Source organism: Peromyscus californicus, unplaced genomic scaffold (assembly GCF_007827085.1).
Source record: "Peromyscus californicus insignis strain IS unplaced genomic scaffold, ASM782708v3 Scaffold_6__1_contigs__length_162567912, whole genome shotgun sequence".
In the NCBI taxonomy this organism is placed as follows: domain Eukaryota; kingdom Metazoa; phylum Chordata; class Mammalia; order Rodentia; family Cricetidae; genus Peromyscus; species Peromyscus californicus.
This window is the reverse complement of record NW_026294584.1, coordinates 101217135-101240454: the sequence shown is the minus strand read 5'-3', so window position 1 is coordinate 101240454 and position 23320 is coordinate 101217135. Positions and strand designations below refer to the sequence as shown.

The following is a 23320-nucleotide window of genomic DNA, read 5'->3' as shown; positions in this document are numbered from 1 at the left end:
GTGTGTGTGTGTGTGTGTGTGTGTGTGTGAGAGAGAGAGAGAGAGAGAGAGAGAGAGAGAGAGAGAGAGAAAAAGAGAGAGAGAGAGAGAGAGAGATGTGATACATAGAGAAGATAGCTAACAGCAAGCCACAATGCTGACACCTTGATCTTGGATTTCTGGCCTCCAGAACTGTGAGAAAGTAAATGTCACTTAGGTCACCTAGGCTACAGTACTCTATTACAGTGGGCAGCACAAGGATAAACTCTCTCAGGAAACAGAGAAGAGTAACACTTCTCAATGCATTTTACCAGGCCAGCGATTACATTAAAACCCCCAAAATACTTCACACTAAAATAAGATTATTGCTCAACACCACTTAAAACAATCATTTAAAAATCCTTAACAAATAAAAGGGACAAAAAAAAGGTGAAAATCTGCTGAGGTAGAATTTGTTCAGCAAATGAGGCCCTAAGTTCATTTCCCAGAATCCAAAGACAACCAAAAGAGCCCAAGAGTCAAAGGGTTTATCAAGAATGCAAGGCTGATTTGATATTCAAAATTCTTTAAGTACAGGAGAGGCATTTGATATCAAATCCTACTGATGTATAGGAGAGGCATTTGACATCAAATCTTACTGATGTACAGAAAAGGCACTTAACTTTTAACATTTGTTAAAACAAAAACTTTGAGAAAAATCACAGACAGAAAAGAATTAGGACAGAACCAAACACGACCAGCAAAAAAAAAAAAAAAGGTCAGTGAAATGATTCCCAGTGAATTTCTGCTATACTCCTAGACTGGAACCTAGCATAACTGTCATCAGAGAGGCTTCATCCAGCAACTGATGGGAGCAGATGCAGAGACCCACAGCCAAACATCAGGGGAACTCAGGGAACCCTGTGGAAAAGAGGGAGGAAGGATTGTAGAAGCCAGAGGGATCAAGGACATCACAAGAACACCCACAGAATCAACTAACCTTGGCTCATAGGAGCTCACAGAGACTGAAATGACAATCAGGGAGCCTGCATGGGTCTGACCTAGGCCCTCTGCATATATGTTATGGTTGTATAGCTTGGTCTTCTCATCGGACTCCTACAGTGGAGTGGAAACTGTCTCTGACTCCTTTGCCTAATGTTGAGACCCTTTTCCTCCTACTACATTATCTCATCCAGCCTTAAGATGAGGAAAAGTGCCTAATCTTATCGCAACTTGATATACCATGTTTGGTTGATATCTCTGGGAGGCCTGCCCTTTTCTGAAAGGAAACAGGACTGGAACTGGGGGAGAAGGAAAGTCAGAGGAAGGGTCTGGGAGGAGAGGAGGGAAGAGGAACTTCAATAGGGATGTACTATATGGGAGAAAAATAAATAAATAAATACATAAATAGATAAACAAATAAATAAATAAATAAATAAATAGATGAATAAGAAACAATAGATGTCCAGCAGAAAGACATAAATCACTGAGGTGGCATAAGCTCATGACATAAACTGGGCCATGACAAGACTCATGTGTATTTTAATCTCGTAGCACACACACTGTGTGCCTGGTTACTTTATTTGATTATTTTAAAATATTTTGGTTGTGGTGTCCTTTCATCTCAGATATGACATGTGGTGGTATTGTGTTCCCCGAAATATTGTGCACCCTAATAAACTTATCTGGGGTCAGAGACAGAATGCGTAGCACATGCCTTTAATCCCAGCACTTGGGAGGCAGAGCTAGGCAGAAATCCATGTGTTCAAGGATACAGCCAAGCATGGTGACTCACGCCTTTAATCCCAGGGAGTGATGGTAGAAGACAGAAAGATATGTAAGGCGTGAGGACCAGGAACTAGAAGCATTTGGCCTGGTTAAGCATTTGGCCTGGTTAAGCATTCAGGCTTTTGAGCAGCAGCTCAGCTGAGACCCATTCTGGATGAGGACTCAGAGGCCTCCAGTCTGAGGAAACAAGACCAGCTGAGGATCTGGCGAGGTGAGGTAGCTGTGGCTTGTTCTGGTTCTCTGATCTTCCAGTTCACCCCAACCTGGCTCAGGTTTGAATTTATTAATAAGAATTTTAAGATTCTTGCTACAATGACACCAACGTGCTCACCTGAGAATATATATTAACAGTGCATCTAACAATAAAAGAGGAATATCACATGCTCAACAAGATATCAGTGGATAGAATGCTGTTTGACAAGTACCATAAAGTAATAGCTTATGTTCTGAATTATATTCCATGCACATCTGAAAGTAAATCTTAGGTTAACAGGCATAGCAGCCACAACTGTAACCTCAGCACTCAGGAGACTGAGGCAGGGGCATAACAAGTTTAAGACCATGTCTCAAAGTAAATAAATAGACAGAACATAATTTAAAGTCCCAGGCTAACCCATACTGTGTGCGACCACCACTCGATACCTATTTGCTCAGAAAACCTTTAAATTGTCTTTAATGTTTCCTTGAAAACATCAGCAAAGACAAAAACTTACCTCCACCCGTAACAGGTGCTGAAAGGTTTTGATCACTTAAATTTTCTAACATCCAAGCTGGGAGGATTCTTTTCCTCTGGGCAGGGTGTGGCTGGTGCCCACTGCCATCTCCACGTGCACCTGAAGAGGACTAAAAGAACATTCATAAACTAATTCCTAAAGGTGACATGCACCCTTAGTGAAGTTGTAAAATGATTTACTTTGAGGAAAATTACCATTAGCAGAGCTACCCACAACTGTAGACCCAGTCAGTTCAATTCTTGACAAGAAATTCATTATCTATTGGTTTGTGTCAGCCTAGTTTGACACTCTCTACAGACTTAGAAACAACAGAAGCAGGTCAGTGCCACAGGCGTTATAACACGCATGACGTCAGTTGTCTATTTGGGAAGCACAGACCACGTTAGGAAGGTGCCTCTGAGGTTTCTCACCGGAGTCTCGACGGCAGCACACTTGGTTAGTTCAGGGCTTCCTTGCAGCCGTGAAGCACTGGTTGTCTCATCAGGCAGCTTAATCACAGGGGACTTATGCATCTCACTCAACACGTCATCTTCATCAAGTATTTGACTGTTCCTGTAAAATACAACAGAACTCTGTTTTTTATCATTTGGTGGCAACCTTGAGGCTGCTCAGTTCTATGCTTCTGAGGACTTCTCACTGGGGTACTGAGCTCCTTCAGTCAAACTTTAAAAAACTAAAAACAGCCGGGCGGTGGTGGCGCACGCCTTTAATCCCAGCACTCGGGAGGCAGAGCCAGGCGGATCTCTGTGAGTTCGAGGCCAGCCTGGTCTCCAAAGCGAGTTCCAGGAAAGGCGCAAAGCTACACAGAGAAACCCTGTCTCGAAAAACCAAAAAAAAAAAAAAAAAAAAAAAAAAAAAAAAAAAAAAAAAAAAAAACTAAAAACAGTTTATACTACAGTAAAATGTTTTATCTCCAGCCACATATATTATCACAACATATATTAGTCTTAAAAATCATGGGCTGGGGCCAGAGAGATGGATCAGTGGTTAAGAGCACTTGCTGTGGACTTAGGTTTAGGTCCCAGTATCCATATGACAACTCACAACCATCTGTTACTCCAGGTCCAATGCCCTCTTTTGGCCTCTGTGGCCAGAGGCACATATATGGTGCACTTACACACATATATCCAGGCAAACACTCATACACATAAAATGAAAATAAAAACACCTTTAAAACTGAAGATAAGAGATTTCAGAAATGTGTAGCTGAAGAGTCTGATTTGTAGTTTTGAAATGTTCTTTTAGTAGCTATAAAATAAGGAATGATCTCTTTCAAAGGCGGACTTGAATTTCAATGGCAGGAATCATAATAAATGGCAGGAACTATATTCCAAGATTATTCCATATTTGATTACTACTCAAAAGCTAATGGACATTTGACTTGTTTCTCAACTTTGACTATTACGAATGATGTTACTGTGGGATTCCAAGTATAAGTTTTTGTGTGAACACATGTTTTCAATTTGGGGGCATAAACCTAGGAGGGGGAGTGCCAGGACACACAGCTGTTTATATATATAATTGGTTTTTCAAGACAGAGCTTCTCTGTGTAGCTTTGCGCCTTTCCTGGAACTCACTCTGTAGACCAGGTTGGCCTGGAACTCAACAGAGATCCACCTGCCTCTGCCTCCTGAGTGCTGGGATTAAAGGTGTGTGCCACCACAGCCTAAAAACTTATCAGAATATGGACATTCCAAGGAGAATGTATTGTTTCACAACACCACATCATATATGAGAGTTCTGGTTTCTCCATATGCTAACATCAACATTTACTAATGTCTTTGGTTATAGCTGCCTAGTAGCTTAGTGAGCATTTTTTTTCAAATTGTTAAAACTTTCTCATTATAGATTTGACTTAAGTTTCCCAATGACTAATGATGCTATCTTTTCATTTTATTGTTAGGAAATATTTATTCTCATCAGTTACACATGTTAAAACTGGGTTGGCCTTGTATTTTTGAGTTATAACTGCTTATATATTCTAGATGTAAAACATTATAGATACATGATTTACAAAGTTTTGTCATTCACTTGTCCTTTTTGTTTCTTGACTGTGCTCTTATAAGCACACATATTTCAAATGGGAGGAAATCCAGCTTATCTAATGCTCCTGTCTTCGCTGTTGCTTTGATGTTAGACTGGTGAAGCCATACCTGGAGCAGGGTGGTAAAGATACATACCTATGCTCTCTCTCTTTATATTTAGGTCTCTGATCCATTTTGACTGTTATATGATATAAAGTAAAAGTCTACCTTCATTTTTTTCATGTGGCTATCAGCTGTTCCAGTACTGTCTGGACAACTGACTTTACCCTGTTTAATTGGTGCCCCTGTCAGAAGTAAAGACTGTAAATGTAAGGGCTAATTTCTGAACCCTCAACTCCCTGAGCTATGTCTGTTTTTATGCCAAGACCACACTATCTTGATAACTGTGTTTCGCAGCTGGTTTTGAAATTGGGAAATGTTGAGTTCTTCAGTAGCATTCTTATATTTAAGATTGTTTGGGCAATTAAGTTTCCTTAAGAGTTCAAAATATATTCTAAGCTATGTTCAAATATGTTACTTATTTTATATCTTTAATATAAAATATGCTACTAATAAAAATGAGCTAATTTGAAAATAATTACAAATGAAATTTTTTCCTTTCATTTTTCTTTTATTAAAAATAGATTTTTTCATACAATATAGTCTGATTATGGTTCTCCTCCCCCAACCACTTCCCAAGATCTTCCAAGCTCCTCTCCCATTCAAATCCATACCCTTTCTGTAATTACAAATCAATTTCAAAGTTATTTGTTCCCACATTATAATGAGATTTTCATCAACATTTTATTGCTTTGTTCCGAATTAGTGCTTGAAACTAGCAGCTATTTACATGGAATCTGAGTGTTAAGAACTTTAATAGTTTGGAAAAAATAAGTTAGCATGACAAAAATTTACTGTACTTTCCTTAAGACTATCTTTAAGAAAATCTCCCCAGGGAATAAAATTATGTTACTTCCTTATCAACAATGAAGTTTAGCTATGAAAACAAAATCCTGCTCCCTCACAATATCATTCAATCTGATATCCAAGGAGCCAACATACACTCTGCACCCCAATACTGGGGATGCATCAGGAATGCAAAATTAATTAACCCTGCTCCCATGTGAATTATTTAATTATTTAAATACAAAACCAGGTATATTTTTTTCTCATTTGGATTTCTCTATGGCTTCTCAAAAGAAAAGTGTGAGCTTTGGTATTTCTAGCAGAATAATTTCAGACATAAGTAAAAACAAGAGTCAAAAATGAAAACTTATAGGTGATGTGTAGCCACATGCTCCTAAAAAGTAGGCTGTGAATGATACTATAAAATCTTAACAGGCTGTAAAAAGTATGTAAACAAATGCAAAATGAGAACTAACCAGGGGTTTTGTTTTCTTTTTTTAACTGCTATTTTGTTATTTGGGTTCAAAACTTAAATATCCTATCAGTTGGAAGAAAAAAAATTACCAGGGTAAAAGACTTCTAACAACTGCAACAAAGTACTACACAGAGAGGATCCTTTTTAGTCTTGTTTAAACTCTTATAAGAGTTAAACGTGTAGCAATAAGACAGCATACCCTATCTCCCTACCTACAAATATGAATACTATGTATACTACCCCAACGAGAGTACTTTGTCCAATTTGCTCCAATTAAAAACAATCAAAGCCCTCTCTGTACACAACCTCAAATTTGTTCCTCTCCCCTCCATTCCATCCCCAAAAGCTTGAGTATGATGTCTTTATGACTTCATTATATGAATGCATCCATCATTTGATAGAAATAGTATACACTTTATATACTTTTAATTTTTTCCTTCAATATCATACTACAGAGTTTTAATGAGGATCTCTCTCTCTCTCTCTCTTTTCTCTCTCTCTCTCTCTCTCTCTCTCTCTCTCTCTCTCTCTCTCCTTCCACCTCCCTCCCTCTTTCTTTCCATTCTATGACTATTCCAGGTTGACTTCACCATCCTCCAGGTATTTTTGCAGTGAGTGGAACAGTAGTGGGTAATCTGTAAGAGCATCCTTCTGGAAATAGCTTGCTCAAGTCTAGAACCCGGACCTGTTATGTAACCCTAGGCAAGTCTCAAACCTTCTCTGTCTTTCTTGAACTGCAACAGAGATATTAGTAGTATGAATCCCTCACACTCATTGTTATGAAGATTTCATTGTTCAAATACATGAAGCTTATTGCCATACTTAACAGTGGCTACTCTCAGGAGTTGTGTTTGGCGGTTGCTTTTACTTCCTTTCCCTTTGTCCACTATTCTACATTCTATACAAACACCTAGATGACTACCTGCTAAAGAACCTTTCTTTAAAACCCACACCATCTGACAACCATGCTGCCTTAAGACCTTGTCCAGCAAATGGTCTTCCCATCACTGCCTATGCACCTCCTCTCTATCTCTATATAAGCCCTTCCCTGTACTTAGGTCCCCAGGATAGTTTCTGGGGAGAAGAAAGCTCCTTCCACTTTTTAGGGTGAGGGCTCTTGAGGGCACTCTTGTCTACCACGTACTGGCTTTTCAATGTGAGCAGATGAACACAGGACTGACAACAACAATCTTAAATTTTGATGTGGTAGACAAAGCAAAATTGAGGTAGTTCTAAAGTGCATGAGAACCTCAATGATATCAAGAAATGTCTAATGCATACGTCAATATTAGTTCTATATAACTAATCCAATCAGTTCTACAGGTCTAGTGTTTGAACTCTGTCATTTAGAGCCAGAAAAAAGCCCAGCCATTGCCTGGCAACTGGCTCAGAAACTAGTTTGCGAATTTTAACTTTATAGCAGATTCCGTGCATTCATCCTACTACCTCATTTCTTCAGTCCTCCTACTCTGTACTTTATGATATTATTATAAGATAAGGCAGTGATATAAGTCAGAATACCTGAAAATTTTTAATAAAGGTAAAAATTCAAGGAAACATGTAGTTAGTTTTGTTTGGTGGAAACATTAGGAATAAAAAGGTAAAGGATAGCACACATTGGAGCATACCATGAAGCATCCATTTCCAAAGCCAAATGTTTTCCAGAAACACAAATTATGTGGCTACTGCAGCCAAATATGACTCAAACCTAGAACAATTTTCACTGAAGCATTTGTGGGGGTAGGGGACTCAGATACAAATGCCATTACTCACTCTAAGTTCACCAGGCAAGCTTACCTTAAAGTACACTCCATTTCCACCTCAGCTTGTGGAGAGAAAACACGGAAAGAGTACTTGTTGAGTAACAAGGAAAAGCTATCCCCAGGATTCAACCAGCACCACACGTGTGTCTTCATTGGCAAGAGCTGGCTCTCCTCAGAGGACTGATGGAAACACGGATTTGTATGGATCTAATCAATAAAAGAATACAGTGGTACAGCAGGATTGAGAAAACTACAACTAATAGGAAATGATCCAGAATTTTGGTATCAAAACAATTAAGTATAAAATTACACTTGAAAGTTTAGTAAGCCTGGCACCTAGTAACATAATCATTCATACATGAAAACCTTCCGTTCCTGAAGGAATCCAAGATAACAAGCAAAATCAGCAATTGATGTGTTAAATAAGCTAGCTACTCAATGGATAAGAAAGATGAAAAAATAATTCTCAGTATGAGAAGGGTCTCCACTGTGTTTCCAAAATGCACTCGTCCTCTGGCAAAAGCACTTCTTTGCTATTATTTATTTTCTCCTAATAATTTCTGATACAATTTAAAAGTGAAAAACCGTGAGGCAGGATATGGTGATCAAATATCTCATGCATTACTGCCTTCTTTCTAGCTGTCTTGAAGAATAATTTTACTTTTAAATAACTCCTTCCATGAATATCATTTAGATTGAAATCACAAGTAATTAACATATATCAAAGACAAAACTATCAGTGCATTAATTATTTTAGATTATATTTTTCCACTGACTGCCTCCATATTAGCAGAGATAATTAGTTTCCTCAAAAGGAATTTTTAAAATACCTACTGAAAGGCACTTCAAAATTTGCAAATATAAGCTGGTCAGCAGTCTTAGAAGGTAAGGGTGCCTGCCTGCCACCACACTTGAGGACATAACTCAATCCCCAGGACCCAAATGGAGAAAGGAGAGAACCAACTTCAGCAAGTTGTCCTTTGCTCTCTACACACATGCCTCCCCTAAACACAAAATGTAATAAAAAAAATCTTAAATGCAATCAAGGTAAAACTGGCCATTTCTGTAAGTCAAATAGCCAATTTTTTATTTTACTATTAGGTTTTGAAATAAAGAAGCCTTACTACATGATAACGTAATCTACCGTAATGCAAACAAATCAATAGATTCTGAACAACTCTCCCTGTGACCTCTTCCTCTATTACATTATGCTAAATTACTTTTTCCTAGAGAAATCAACCATTTCCCTAGCATACCAACTTAATCACTCAGCATTTTTTATTGATCAGCCATTTATGTGTGTGTGTGTGTGTGTGTGTGTGTGTGTGTGTGTGTGTGTGTGTGTGTGTATTTGTACATATACATATGACTGTCTGAGATGGAGACTATCATTATTTATGCAATAACATATCCCAAGGAATTAGGAAAGCTTGGTTTAAAACATCAGATCCTCAGGCAGTTATTAAATCTACCCACAAAAAAGTGAATTAATGGTCCTTGGTAATCTTTTTCTTAAGTTATTTAGACAGTGGACTCCAGAGTAAACGTGATACTCCAAGGACGTATACTGATCAATCCTTAAGTTAAGCCTAAATACATATTATTTACTGTTAACATATATATGAAATTATATACAATCAAAGTTTCTAACAAAATTTTTTATTGATTCTTTGGGAATTTCACATCATGCACCCCAATCCCATGTATTTTCCAGTTCTTTCATATCTGCCCTCTCCCCTTGTAACCTTCCCACCAAAAGAAAATAAAAATAAAATAAAATAAAATAAAATAAAAAACACCTCACCAACCCCTCTGGGCACAACCTGCTCCTCTGGGCACAGTCTTTTCTCACTCCCTCCCATCACAGCTGTCACGTCTCCAGTTCCACTGGACATGTACCATTCTTTCTGTCTTTCCCCTCCCCATCACATATTCATTAGTCATAGTGGCACTGGAAGCTGCAATGTGTCATGTAGTATACCTTTTGGCCCAAACAGCTTTACTTGCAAATGTTCATTGTAATGAGTCATTGGTCTGGTTCAAGGCCTCTGGCTTCTGCTACACCGTCAATACTGGACCCTTGCTGGAAGCCACAGAAATATGAAGTAGGAATTCAGCTGACTATGGCAAAAGCTAATACCTGGAAGAAGCCAAGGGCCTTCCAGGGGATAAAGCCAGGGCTTAAGGAGACTTGGTGATATTGGCTTTTGAATATTACCTGTTTCCTGCTATGAATTTCTCATGTACTATTGTAGCTTTTCCATTCCTAGAACAGTGTGTTTGATCATCCATTGGGCACAATTAAAGTATTTGGACACATCTCCCAACTGTGCTAAAGCAGCAACAGCAACACAGCCACACCCCCAGTTTCAGGCCTTTCTGTAACTTTCGTCATTAGCAACATCCAGCCAGGACCTTCTCTGGATGAAAGTATCTTATCTGAGATACTCCCCAGACTTTCTAAGAACAGATATAAGCATCCAGACTATCTGTCTGAGAAGGCCTGGCAGATGTGCTAATTAAGCTTATTAACCTTCCCCTTTCCAAAGTCTTATCTCTAGTTTTAGATCTACCTTTAACAATTAACTTAGAACTAAAGGGTTTCGACTTACAGGTATATCAAGCTGTGACATAGGTTACCTAGCTACATTTTCCCCACCCTGCCAGAAAACATGGGCAGCCGAGACAGCTTGGACAGTAAGGGGCCAAAGGAAAAAAGAAGGCAGTTTTATTTTCACCCATGACTTAGTGACTTATAGATCCTTAACATTTTAACTAACTACTTCTAAGAACATAGTTTGAGCACATAAAATTCCCTTTGCTTAGATATTAACCGAATTTAGCCCTTAGTTGATTAATTTCCCCATTAGTCACTTCCCTTTTGGGTTGCAGATGATGGCTGACAGCTACTGCTCTTTTGTGTGGATCTTATTGTCCCTCCTTTTGATCCTGAGGGAATTCAAGTCTGGTGACCTTGCCTTAGCCAGAACATTGCTATTGCACAGGTATATAACTGTAAACCTCAGAGACTTGAGGAGAACTAGGTTGGAGGACTAGAAGAGAGAACTAGAAGAATGAGATGGAAGATGAGGAAGAGCCAGGTAGGGAAAAACAAAATGAGGAAGAACTAGATGAGAAAGAAGATGGGAAAGGAGCTAAGAGGGAAAGAACTAGATGAATGAGAACCTAGATGGAGTGGAACAAGATGAAGGAATTAAGATAGCACTTAGAGGGAACATAAGAAAAATGTAGAGAGAAATCAGGCAAGAAAGGAGCTAAATAAGAGAACAGAATAGAAGCTGTGTAGAGAGAGAACTGGCTTAGAAGAATAAAGTGAATGGACAGTGGCACAGATGTCATAGGTGTAAGCAACCACTTTTTAAAATTGGACTTAAGGCCCAATCCATGAGATGAACCCCATACCTGACACTGCTAAAGTAGACAAGAACCTAAGACTAAACAGATCATGGGCCTAGGTGAAAACCTACCACTATTATTCTGCTAAAGCAGTAGTTCTCAACTTGTGGGTTGTGACCCCTTTGGGGGTTGCCTAACAGATATCCTGCATATCAGATATTTACATTATGATTCATAACAGTAGCAAAATTACAGTTATAAAGTAGCAACAAAATAATTTTATGACTAGGGGTCACCACAACATGAGGAACTATATTAAAGAGTCGGAGCATTAGGAAGGTTGAGTATCATTGTGCTAAAGAAACATAACAATAAAATGACTCCTAATGACATATTGCTATAGCCATAGAGTGGAGCATCACTCAACCCTCATTGGAGAAGCTTCTTTTTTTTTTTTTTTTTTTTTTTTTTAAAGGGGAGAGCGCGAACGCAGTCCCCCACTACCACAAATTATGCAGTCGAGTTTCCCGCATGTGGGGAAATCGCAGGGGTCAGCACATCCGGAGTGCAATGGATAAGCCTCGCCCTGGGAAAACCACCTTCGTGATCATGGTATCTCCCCTGCCAGGTAAGTATGGAGAAGCTTCTTTTAAGTAGACAGTAATTAACAAAGAGATCCACAGCTGGACAATATGGAAAAAGTGGGAGACTTTGGACACTCAGCCCTAAATGGATGTCTTTATCAACTCCCTACCCTCATGGCTTTATGCAGAAGAGGAGTGGAAAAGATTCTAAGAGCCACAGGCATCTCCTGCCCCAATACCATCTCTGTCCTAAATCAAACTTATATATATATATAAATCTAAGGTTGTTCATAATCTAAAATTTTATTCAACTAAATCACTAAAACTCCTTAAGGTAAATCAGCAGTTTTAACACAAAAAAATTTTTTTAAAGAAAAATACTCAATAGTTAAAAATTATGAATCATAAATAATAAAATAGAGAAAAATTACTCCATAGAGTTAAAAGATCTGATTCTAATTCCCATTCAAAAAGTTGCTAACTATATAAGATCATGCCTTTTCTAGAACCTTGACACTGTAAGTTGTTAAATACAATAACAAATTTCCAAAAGCAATACCAAGAAAAGAGTAAAAATATATTTTCCAGATTAACATTCCTCCAATCTCAGAAACAAACTATAAAATAAAGAATGCTTCTGAGAAAAATATTGAAAGGTATTATCAAGAACAGTCACTGACTGTTCAGGTTGTATATAATCAGGACACAACAGCTATTGATCTTTCAAAGCTCTACCTTTAAAATGGTTAACTGACAAACCTGTCTAGGTGGAAAGACGGCCTTTGACATCAGAAAAATTATAGGTACAAGAACAGCTGGTACAGATGCAGCTAAATGCTCCACATATTGAAGAATCGACCAGTCCTTGAAATTCTCATATATATGTCATTAAAAAGAAATCTGGAAAATGGAGAATGGTAACAGATTTGATAGCTATTAACAAGGTGATCCAGCCAATCGGTTCTTTGTAATCTGGAATTCCCTTGTCTTCTTTATTACCTAAATTAGGTCTATTATGGTGACTGATTTCAATGACTGCTTTTTTTTACTATACCTTTACAAGAACAGGATAGAGAAAAATTTGCCTTCACAGTGCCTACTTATAATAATTCTCAGCCTGTTAAAAGGTATCAGTGAAAAATTCTGCCACAAGAGATGTTAAACAGCTCCACCTTGTGTCAATATTTTGTACAACAGATGTTAGAAATAATTAATAAACAATTTCCTCAACCTATAATTTAACATTATATGGATGATATCTTACTGGCTGATTCAGATACATATACCTTAGGAAAAGTGTTTGATGAAGTAAAGAGAATTTTGCCTTGTTGGGGATTACAAATTGCTTCTGAAGAAATACAAAGAGGGGATTCTATGAATTACCTAGGATATAAGATAGGTTTACAGAAAATTCAACCATGGAAAGTACAAATCAGGAGAGAATAATTACGAACTCTTAATGATTTTCAAAAATTGCTGGAAGATATTAACTGGCTACAGCCCACAATTGGATAAATAACTCAAGAACTAAGTAACTTATTTCAAACCTTACAAGATGATAAGGACCTAAACAGTCCAAGAAAACTATCAACTAAGACTGAGAGAAAATTAACTTTGGTAGAAAAGAAATTACAGGATGTACATGTGGGTTGTTTGGATCCAGAGCTTGATTGTATTCTGGTTATTTTACCTTCTATGCATTCTCCCACAGGAATTCTTATGCAGAGAGAAGATAATATATTAGAATGGATATTTTTAGTACACAGAGTAAAAAATTAAAGACCTATGTAGAAAGGGTTTCAGAATTGATTCTGAGAGGAAAATTGAGACTCCATCAATTAACAGGATTGTACCAGATAGAATTGTGGTAACTTTTTACTAATGCTCAAATTTCCTCATTATGAACATTGGCAAAGAGTTTGACGTAATTTGGGGGGAAAGATTAGCAACAAATATCCCAAAAGCAAGAGACTTCAGTTTGTAAGGAGAACTAATTGGATTCTTCCTTATATTGTATGAGGAACACCAATTTCTGGAGCCCTTACATTTAATACTAATGCAAATAAAGCAGGAAAGGCAGGTTATAAGTCAGGAAAAATAAGTAAAGTGGCTCAATGCCCTTATGATTCTGTTCAAATGTCAGAATTATATACTATTCTCATGGTATTATTAGACTTTTCCAGAACCTCTTAACATAGCTACTGACTCAATATGTAAAAAGAATTGTTTTACATATTGAAACTACTGAATTTATTCCAGATGATTCACAATTAACTTTGTTATTTGCAAACTATAACAAGTAATTGGAAATAGAAATGATTCCTTGTATATAACACATATCATCTCCTATAGGGGTCTACCAGGCCCTCCAGCACAAGTAATGATTAAATTGATCAGCTACTGGTGGGAAATGTGCTAGAAGTCTCAGAATTTCATAAGAAAAACCATGTTAATAGCAAAGGTTTGAAGAAATATTTTTCTATCACTTGGCAATAAGCCAAGGAAATTATAAGAAAATGTCCTAGTTGTTCTTTGTGTAACCAAACTTCATTACCAAACCCAAAAGGTACTCAAAGAAATGAAATTTGGCAAATGGACGTGGTTCATTTTGCAGAGTTTGGAAAATTAAAGTATGTATACCATACCATAGATACATATTCAGGGTTTCAATGGGCAGCTGTTTTGAGTTCTGAAAAGGCTGATTCTATAGTTACACATCAGAAAAGAAACTTATAAAAGAGATGTAAAATTTATAAGGTTGAGAGACATAAAAGTTTAAGTTGTTTATCTAAGAAAATGTTTCAAGGTCTAAAAAGGTATTTTTAGGATGATAATACAAGTTATGATAGAAAGTGGTTTAGGTATAAAACTTTGGACTCATCAAGATAGGATAGATAATAGAGTAATTTCTCCAAACTTGCCAAATATGAATGGATTGGAAATTGTAAATATAATTCTTACTGATAATTGTTTTTAAAGTATATAGTTTTACTATGTTAAAGTTAAAACCTTCCTTTTTTATTTAGACAAAAAGGGGGAAATTTAGGTGAAGCAATTACCTAAATTGTTCTATTATTAATAAAAACTCAGGAATCAGATATTGGGGTACAAACCTGATAGATCAAGAAAGCAGCCACAGAACCTCTAGCTGACCCTCTCTCTCCACCTTCCCAAATCAAAAGGGCCATGAATCTCTTCAAGCTTCTCCCTGTCTCTTCCTGTGCCTCTCTATCTGGGCCCTCAAAAATCTCTATGGCTAATTCCAGTCAGCTAGTTGTGGACTCTGCCCCTTGATTCAAGGTTTAACCTTATTAACAGTCTCAGAGTATCACAGTGCAATCAAATATCCCATAACATACATATGTTGTAAAAATCATATTGGTTTATTTCTCTGCACATGATATTATCAGTAGGATTTGAATATTAATACAATCTAGAAAAGTCTAAGAGTTAATTAAAAAAAAAAGAAATGTAATCATCAAGACAACTCAAAGGATCTACCAATCCAAAACTAAAGTGCAGTGTGTATTCCTCCTGTCATGTCCCTGGATTAGAGGATAACAGATCAAAACCTTGCAGAATGTTGAGTGTTGTCACATAGCTTTCACTTGGGGCCAGATATGTCATCATCCACCCTTCCTTTTCTGAATGAAGTAAGTCTAAACAACATTCTGCAGAAACAGGAACCAAAATACCCCTGACTCCTTCCCTAAAGGTGCTTCAGTAACAACAAACTTCTTTATTTCATTAGTTCATTAGAAGAGTATTAGAAATTGGGCACTGAAAAACAAGTACTTTTATAAAAACCCGCAATATACCCACTTCCAGAAATTCCATATTATACTTCTCATCACAACACTGACTCGTGCATTCAATTGTACTAAGAACCTGATCCAGTTTGGCATTACAGTAAATACCAGGGACACAAAGTTAGTCCAACTCCCCATAGTCAGTGAGCTTAAGTGATCTCAACTAAGGAAAATAAGAAAGTGAAGATCCGGAGATGCACTACTGCTGAGCTCCAGGGGTGCTAACTATGACACTGACACATTGTCAAGGCACTCAGCACAACATGAGAACAGCATACAAAGTTTTAAAATGTTATTTATTCAGGGTTGAGATAGGGTAAATTCAGTTCTACTTAAAAGTTTCCCCAGTACTTAATTTAATAGGCTATCATTGCAACAACAGTTCAAGTAATGACTTATACAATAGAAATCACAGGGCTAGGGTATAGCTCAGAAGTAGAGCACAAGCAAGGATGGGGGTAAAAATATAAAATGGCTTAAATGTCATAAATCAGTGGATTTAGTTCCATAATATTTATTTCACCACAAATAAAATACTCCAAAGTGAATTCTCATACACACAACCCATTCTCATATACAAAGGAGTTTGCAACTGAAAGAGAATAGTTACATAGTCTCAGGATCACCCCTGCAAAACACTGATGCTCAGGCTATAGAGCAAAGGATTAAAAGTCCAGCCTACAGAAAATGCTTTAAGTGAAAATTATCTACAAAACAATGAAATAGAATACATTCCACAATTTACAAATATTCACTTCTATACAAAGAATCATAGAAAAGTGTTGATAAAAATCCTCTAACACTGAAGTGAATTTACTTACTACCTCATCTGTTCCCATAAAACCACACATTACATAGCTACAGGCATTCTTTGGTTTGGGGGTGAGGAACACTGCACGTGTCCCTTGGAGGCAGGAGGAGGATCTCAGGTGTCCTATCACTTTCTTCTCTATTCTCTTGAGACAGAGTCTCTCACTGAACCTAGAACTCACCATTTTTTAGCTAGGCCAGCTGGCCAGCAAGCTGCAGGTACACTGTCTCAGCTCCCTTTACCACTATGGTTACAGACGCACATGGTGTCTTAGTTAGGGTTTCTACTGCTGTGAGGAGACATGCCATTCAGATATCTCTAGCTTCTCTCTGTCTGAGAGGAAGTGTAAGCTTAGAGTTTCCTCCACTATCTATCGGCTGACCGTTTGCTTCATCTTTTTATTTTAGTGTCCTCATCTATGACAAGTGATCTTGCAGTGAACCCTTATAAAGGAAAGCATTTAATTGAGGTTGGCTTACAGGTTCAGAGGGTTAGTCCATTATTATCATGGCAGGGAGCATGATGGCATGCAGGCAGACATGGTGCTTGAGAAAGAGTTGCTACACGTTGATATGTAGGCAACAGGAAGTAGACTGAGACACTGGATAGTATCTTGAGCATATATGAGAGCTCAAAGCCTGCCTCTACAGTAACACACTTCCTCTAACAAGGGCACATCTCCTAATAATGCCACTCCCTTTAGGGGCCTTTTTCTTTCAAACTACCACACATAGCTTTTCACATGTGCACTAGGGATGAGAGCTCAGGTTTCTCACAGAGGAAGTGTTCTTCCTTACCCATGTTACAGGTATTTTTGGGAATTACTTGGCTAATCTAGTAACGAACAAAATTACAATTTACACACAGGCAATCATTTTCCATTAAATCTAACCATTCAAATTCAGCTCTGTACTATGAGAAATACAGTTTATTATTTAGAAATTTACCTTGCAAGTATGAGACAAATAGATTCTGATATAAATTCCCTATTTCCAAACCTTAGAATAAACAGGCATCTCTAATCAGATGGTAGAAGGGCAAGAGGCAAAGGGTTAAAAATGAATCAATATACTCACTGGTTTGATTCGAAGCTGACTACCCACCACCTCTAGAATGGCATGTCTTCTGGATACTCTTTTGTCTGTTATCTACAAGGGGAAAACATGTCAAATTTAGCTACCTCCTTAAAAGATAAACAAAACCCTTAGCAACAGCTATGAAATTAGTAGCTAGACATTAAATATATTATTAACTCAATAACTACATGTCAAACAACTGCCCTCATTTAACAGATAACGAAACAATGAAGAGAAGAGGGGACTTACCCAAATCATTAAAGAGTAAATGACTACCTGGGATCTACACATCCCCAAACATCCCAATTCCTACAATGAAATCTAGAGAGGATTCCTTCCAGTAAAATCTACCAAGTAAGAAAATATTCAGGATGTACTGGTTAGGGAACATTTCAAATATAAAATTTCAGCTTGTCCTAAATGTTAAGCGGTAAATGTGAAGGGTGTGACCACAAGGTTAGATAGACGCAGATCCAACAACCTCATTCCTGTTCTGGGGCCGCGTGTGGTAGTTTAAAGAAGAAGAAGGAGGAGGAGGAGGAAGAGGAGGAGGAGGAGGAGGAGGAGGAGGAGGAGGAGGAGGAGAAGGCGGCAGGAGGGAAACAGCCCAAGTCAAACATTACAGTGAAGAAAAGATCAACATCTATGTCTTCAATATAATTACTTCTTGCTTTGAGTCAGCAATGGTCAATTTACACTCATAACTATTTACCCACACCAAAGTTCAAAACTGCTTCTGTTTTAAATGCTGAAATGATCATCCTTCCCACCTCACTGTAAACGTAATAGTTGAGAATAACTTTTTTATCCCTGGCTGATACATGATAAAAACATCTTAAGCAACAACTATATGACATTATGACGATATGACCAGTCTAATGATTAGTTTATTTACTATCAAACACATGAAGTCTAGCATTATATACAGCAGGACCAACATTATCTCTCAAAGCATGCTATAGCAATGTATAGATAAAATTAAACCCATTAAGGCTGCAAAAACATAGAAACTGTCACCAATCAGTACTCATTTTTCAAAATCATGTAGCACTTCCACACTTAATGACTCTAAATGTACAGGGCCACAACAATGTGAGGACCACAAAAAGTAATTAGTTCAAAAAAAACAGTTAATTTAAAACATAATAATTTCTAGGAAAAATATCTTCAAAGCCTCATTTAAAATATGGCTATTTCAAAGAAGTAACTATACTAACTTAAAAAAAAAAATCAAAGTTTAAAGACTCCGTCATTGTTTTGTGACGTGTCCCTGAGTGGACAGAATCAGCAGCAGTTACTAATGACTCACCTTATCGTTCAATAAGCTACATGCTGAGCTACATACTGGGACTTACCATAAAGCTACTGCAGCTATTATTCACTTTACAAATCCCGATACTGAAAGCCCAGAGGATTGGATAACTTAGGTAGTCACTCACAGACTACGCAGTGTTCAAAATCCTTACTCTAATAAAAACAAATGATATAGAAAACATTTACATATGACTATACCTAAATAAAACCATTCAGAAGCAATAACAGAAATACAAATTACTCTGCGGCTCAGAGTACAAAGTTCCTATTTTTATTTTGAGTATCGAGATCTCATTGTTATTTCACCACAAATGGATTTGCTGTCAGAGGAATGTTGTGATAAAACCACGATATACAAAGAAGTTTCCTCTAATAGTCTACCTTAGTTTTCTTTCCTTTTTATACTATCTAATCCCAATCTATCTTTTAACAGACTTAACACTAGGAAGAAAAGGATATTTTGAATAACACAAAAGTATAGTGTGACCTCTAGTGGGTACTCGGTTTATTTCATTACAAACATCTCTTGACCAAAAAAAAAAAAAAAAAAAAAAAGTGTTTTTGTTGGGTACAGGGCTGCATGCCCATAACCCCAGCTCTTGGGAGTGAGGCAGGAAAATTGCAAGTTCAAGAGCAGCTTGGGCTATGTAGTGAGAGAGACCCTGTCTTTAAAAACAAATACATTTGAAATAACCTAAATTCTAACACACCAACACATCCTCCAAGAAGCCAAAGAAAGCAACAGCTAGAGCAAACCATATCAGTGACTAAAGTACAACCAGGAAACAGAGATTACAAAACACTTCAGCTAGGGGCTGGAGAGATGGCTCAGTGGTTAAGAGCACTGACTGCTCTTCTAGAGGTCCTGAGTTCAATTCCCAGCATCAACATGGTGGCTCACAACCATCTGTAATGAGATCCGGTGCCCTCTTTTGGCCTGCAGGCATACATATGGACAGAACACTGTATACATAATAAATCAAAAGAAATGCTTTTTTAAAAAAAAAAGAACAAAACACTGCAGCTAACATGCTCAAGAAAGACAGAAACAGCAATCTGACAGTCTATGTGGGAGCAGGAAAGGCATGTGGTAACGGGAAAGAAGGGAGGAAGAAAACAGGAAAGCAGGTCAGTGAGAATACAGAAAATAGCACTCAGGTGGGAGATGACGGCAGTCCATCTTTCCAGAAGAAAAGGAACCCAAAAAAGATGCTTAAAGAGGAAAGTTTAACTTCTGACTAGATAAAACTGGCTGCTGAGTCTCTAGCCTTTGCTATTGCTAAAAACCAGCCATCAGGTAGGCTCATCTCTTATTAGCAGGGCTAAGAAACCATGGCAGGACCTGTTTTTATAAAACAGAGGCCCAAATCCACCCCTGTCCTCACCAAATCCATAGTAGTCTGCACTGGCGGCAGGATTTCTTGCCCCTCTGAAGCAAGCTACAGCAGGTTAGTCTCCGACATCTGACTACCAAAGGAAGTACATGCTGCGCTGCAGGTTTAGCCTCATTCAAAAGAAGCACGTTCCCAGGAAACTCTTCCCAACCTGTGTGCCACCCAACAAACTAAGGCAAACTACGCAGTGTTACGTAAAGATGTACACAATCACCGTGGGGAAGAGGTAGGCAGCATGTGAACTTCCGCTTCATCCATACTGTGCCATGCATACCTGTTTCTTCTCTCACACACACCCCTAGAGCCAGCATACAAAGGGCAACCTCAAGCACCACTTTTCCTATTCCCAAAACAGCCTTAAAGCTACGACTAACGGCTCCACACGGACGCTGGAAACTAGCCATCTGACTACACTCTTATACCCTGGTATGAGCTGACCCAGGTCTGCTCCACTAACCCAAGACAAAACACCTGCAGGGCGGGGACCCTGTATGCCTCACTCATCTTTGTGTGCCTACAGTGCTACAGTCATCGAACGGTGTGCACAAAGTGGACACTATAGGAGATATGGCACGGGGGGGGGGGGGTTACAGATATAATTAGGGAAATAGATATAAACATAGCCAACCAAAAAGATCATAAACTTACTGAAAACACTGAGGATTTTTTTTGTGATGTGATTTTTAAGGTTTTATCTTTTATTATATATGTCAGGATATGCATGTGTGTGAAGTGCCAGGAGAGGCAGAATTACAGGTGGTTGTGAACGGCCCAACATAGGTGCTGGGAACTGAACTCAGTCCTCTGCAAGAAGCCACAGGTTCTTAACAGCTAACCCTTCTCTCCAGCCCCTTTTGATATTCTTACTTGACTGCCAGGATCTCTAGAGTGGCCTTTGTAAATGGTATGTCTTGTGGCAATGCCAAATGGTGGGATACTACCGAATACGATTTCATAGTGTAATCTGCAAATGTTCTGGTTCCTAATCTTCCCAAAGAGGAGAAAGAATATATAGCTTAGTGGCCATTTGTATATGTATCATCTTTTAATGACCAGTTTATAGCTCAACTTTCTCATCTGAACGAGGCTAATAAAAAGCACCTGACTTTAAATTAGACTATCTCTTTAGACCAATGACTGGCTCACTACCCAGACTACTTAAGGGTTAATTACTGATATTACTGAAAGGACTACTACTATTATGATAAGATCCACTGGCCCTGCAGACGAGGCCAGGGGATAAAAAGAAAGAGTTAACTGGGTTAACCAACCTTTTCTGTAATGGGCCACACAGTACTGTAAATATTGTTAAGTTTTTCAGGTCAACACGAAATACGTTAACCTTGGAGTAACTAAAATACTGGCCCTTAAAAGCTAATAGGGTTTTTGTTTGTTTATTTGTGTCTGTTTACATTTTACATCTTATAACCGAACTTAGTTATCTCAACCTGGATTTGACCCTGGTTTGTCAGCTGGAGAGGATGATAATGATGTTAACACATTCAGTACTTTTTACAGATACCAAAAAGAAATGTCTGTGCGTTGACTAACGTTGACTGAAAACGTACCGCCCTCAAACTAAAATCTTGACAAGCGGAGCCAAGCCGTGGAGTTCCCTAGGACAGGAGACAGGGCCTCAGCTGAGCAAACTCCGGCTGCCCGAGCCCGGGAGCACCTCCCACACTTACTCCCAGCAGAGGCCCGCGGCCTATCACCGTCTGCCCCGGCCCCACGGGCACCCGGGGACCGCCATCCAGAGGCTGCAGAAAGAAGTCCAAAGACATGGCGATGACAGCAGGTTTCTTCGCCAGGAGATGCCTCGCAGCCACCACCACGAGACACACGGGGCATGTCCCGGAGGGGTGTGAGACCTGAGGCTCCTTCACTGGTGAGCGAGCCTCCTCCCTTTCCGGAATCACCACGCCACGCAAGCCAGTGACTCAAGCAGGGACTCCCCGTCAGCTCACCGCCAAACTACTCCTTAAAAGCTGGAGCTCACACAGCCCTTCCTCCCACAGAACTCGTGGAACGCTGGGACTTGTAGTCCTTGACCCCTCCCTTCCGCTCCTTTCTGGAGGGCAGGCCTCATAGAAAAACTACCAATCCCAGAAGGCAATATGAGCATCTCTGCGCCTGTGCAGATTCGAGTTGCGGGGGTGGGCGGAACCCGCTACAGTAGTCCTGACGTCAAGGTTCGTGGAGAGTTTTTACCTGGGTGTTTAAACAGCCACATCGCTGGCCTGGTGGCCCTGTGACCTCCCGACAGGAGGACGTTCTTTTCCTTTCTGTAAGGAGGAGGCTTGGGCTAGAATAAGGCCTCAGTGGCAGGAGTGTCTTCCCTACCCCAAAGAGGATGCCTGGACTTAGATTTTTAGGGTTCAGCCTCAGGAGGGTTTTTTCTTTGCTGTGCAGGAGTCCCATGCTCAGTCAGGGATCTGCCGCCAGTGGGCCTTCTCTTCTTTACGGCAGAAGCCTGGCTTAGGCGCTTGGCCCGCGGAGCCGGAGAATCTTCCTTCTCTATAGAGGAGGCCTGTTCTCTCGCTGGGAATCTATAGAGGCACCAAAAAGAAATGGGGGAGACCTGTGGGAAGTGAATATACCGGAGGTGGGGGGTGGGGGTGGGTGAGGGTGTTTCCTATGGAGAAGCCATGTGCTAAGCTCAGGGCTCCCAGCTAGAGGGGACTTTCTTTTTGGAGGAAGCCTGGCCCAGAGTTTGGCATTGCCCTGTTCGGATCTTTTCCTTTCTTGTGGCTGAGTCCAGACTCAGCAAGGCTTTCCCTTCCGTATTCTGGCCTGCACTACAGGCAGGACTCTGCAACAGAGTTGGAGTCGGAATGCCTAATGCATCCCTAAGGCAACAAGATCTTCTTTTCCCCAAGAGGCCACCTCGTAACCAGCCTGGTAGGGATGAAGATATTCTAAAGAGACACTTGTGTCCTATCAGAACAATGGGTCCTAAGAGACTGGAATTTCCCCCAGTAAGCTCATGCTGTGTGAAGAAAAAGCCTAAAGCCTGGCCTAGCCAGAGGAGAGAGTTTTCCTCCAAAGAAGATTTCACACAGCCCCATCAACTTGTCAGAACACGGTGCTGGAGCAAGGGCAACACCCCCAGTAACGGGCAGGGCCACACCCTAGCTCAGATATTCATGACTCCGGCCCTCTATTTAAACCTTGCTTTAGGAGGCTGAAGATGGACTTGAGGGTCACTGGAGCTCTTTGTCCCTCCTCCTAATGAAATTTTTTCACAGAACTAAGAAAAACAATTTAAACATTAATACGGAGACACAAAAGACCCACAAATGTCCAAAACAATCCTAAAGGAAAAAA

The 23320-nt window shown here is 39.2% G+C and overlaps 1 protein-coding gene and 1 non-coding gene across 2 annotated transcripts in view; both read right to left on the bottom strand.

Annotated features, from left to right (window-relative positions):
- Aplf (aprataxin and PNKP like factor) overlaps positions 1–21989 on the bottom strand; it is a 48433-nt gene extending 26444 nt beyond the window's left edge. Inside the window, exons 1-5 of the mRNA XM_052720717.1 lie at positions 21682–21989; positions 17286–17357; positions 7683–7855; positions 2891–3032; positions 2460–2589 (exon numbers count right to left, since the gene is read on the bottom strand). Of these exons, the coding sequence (XP_052576677.1) occupies positions 2460–2589; positions 2891–3032; positions 7683–7855; positions 17286–17357; positions 21682–21777 (613 nt within the window). The 5' untranslated portion in view covers positions 21778–21989. The remainder of the gene's footprint in view (positions 1–2459; positions 2590–2890; positions 3033–7682; positions 7856–17285; positions 17358–21681) is intronic.
- Positions 11478–11641, bottom strand: LOC128100236 (U1 spliceosomal RNA). The gene has a single exon (XR_008214748.1). It is a non-coding gene; the product is annotated as a U1 spliceosomal RNA (small nuclear RNA).
- Positions 21990–23320: the final 1331 nt, after the last annotated feature.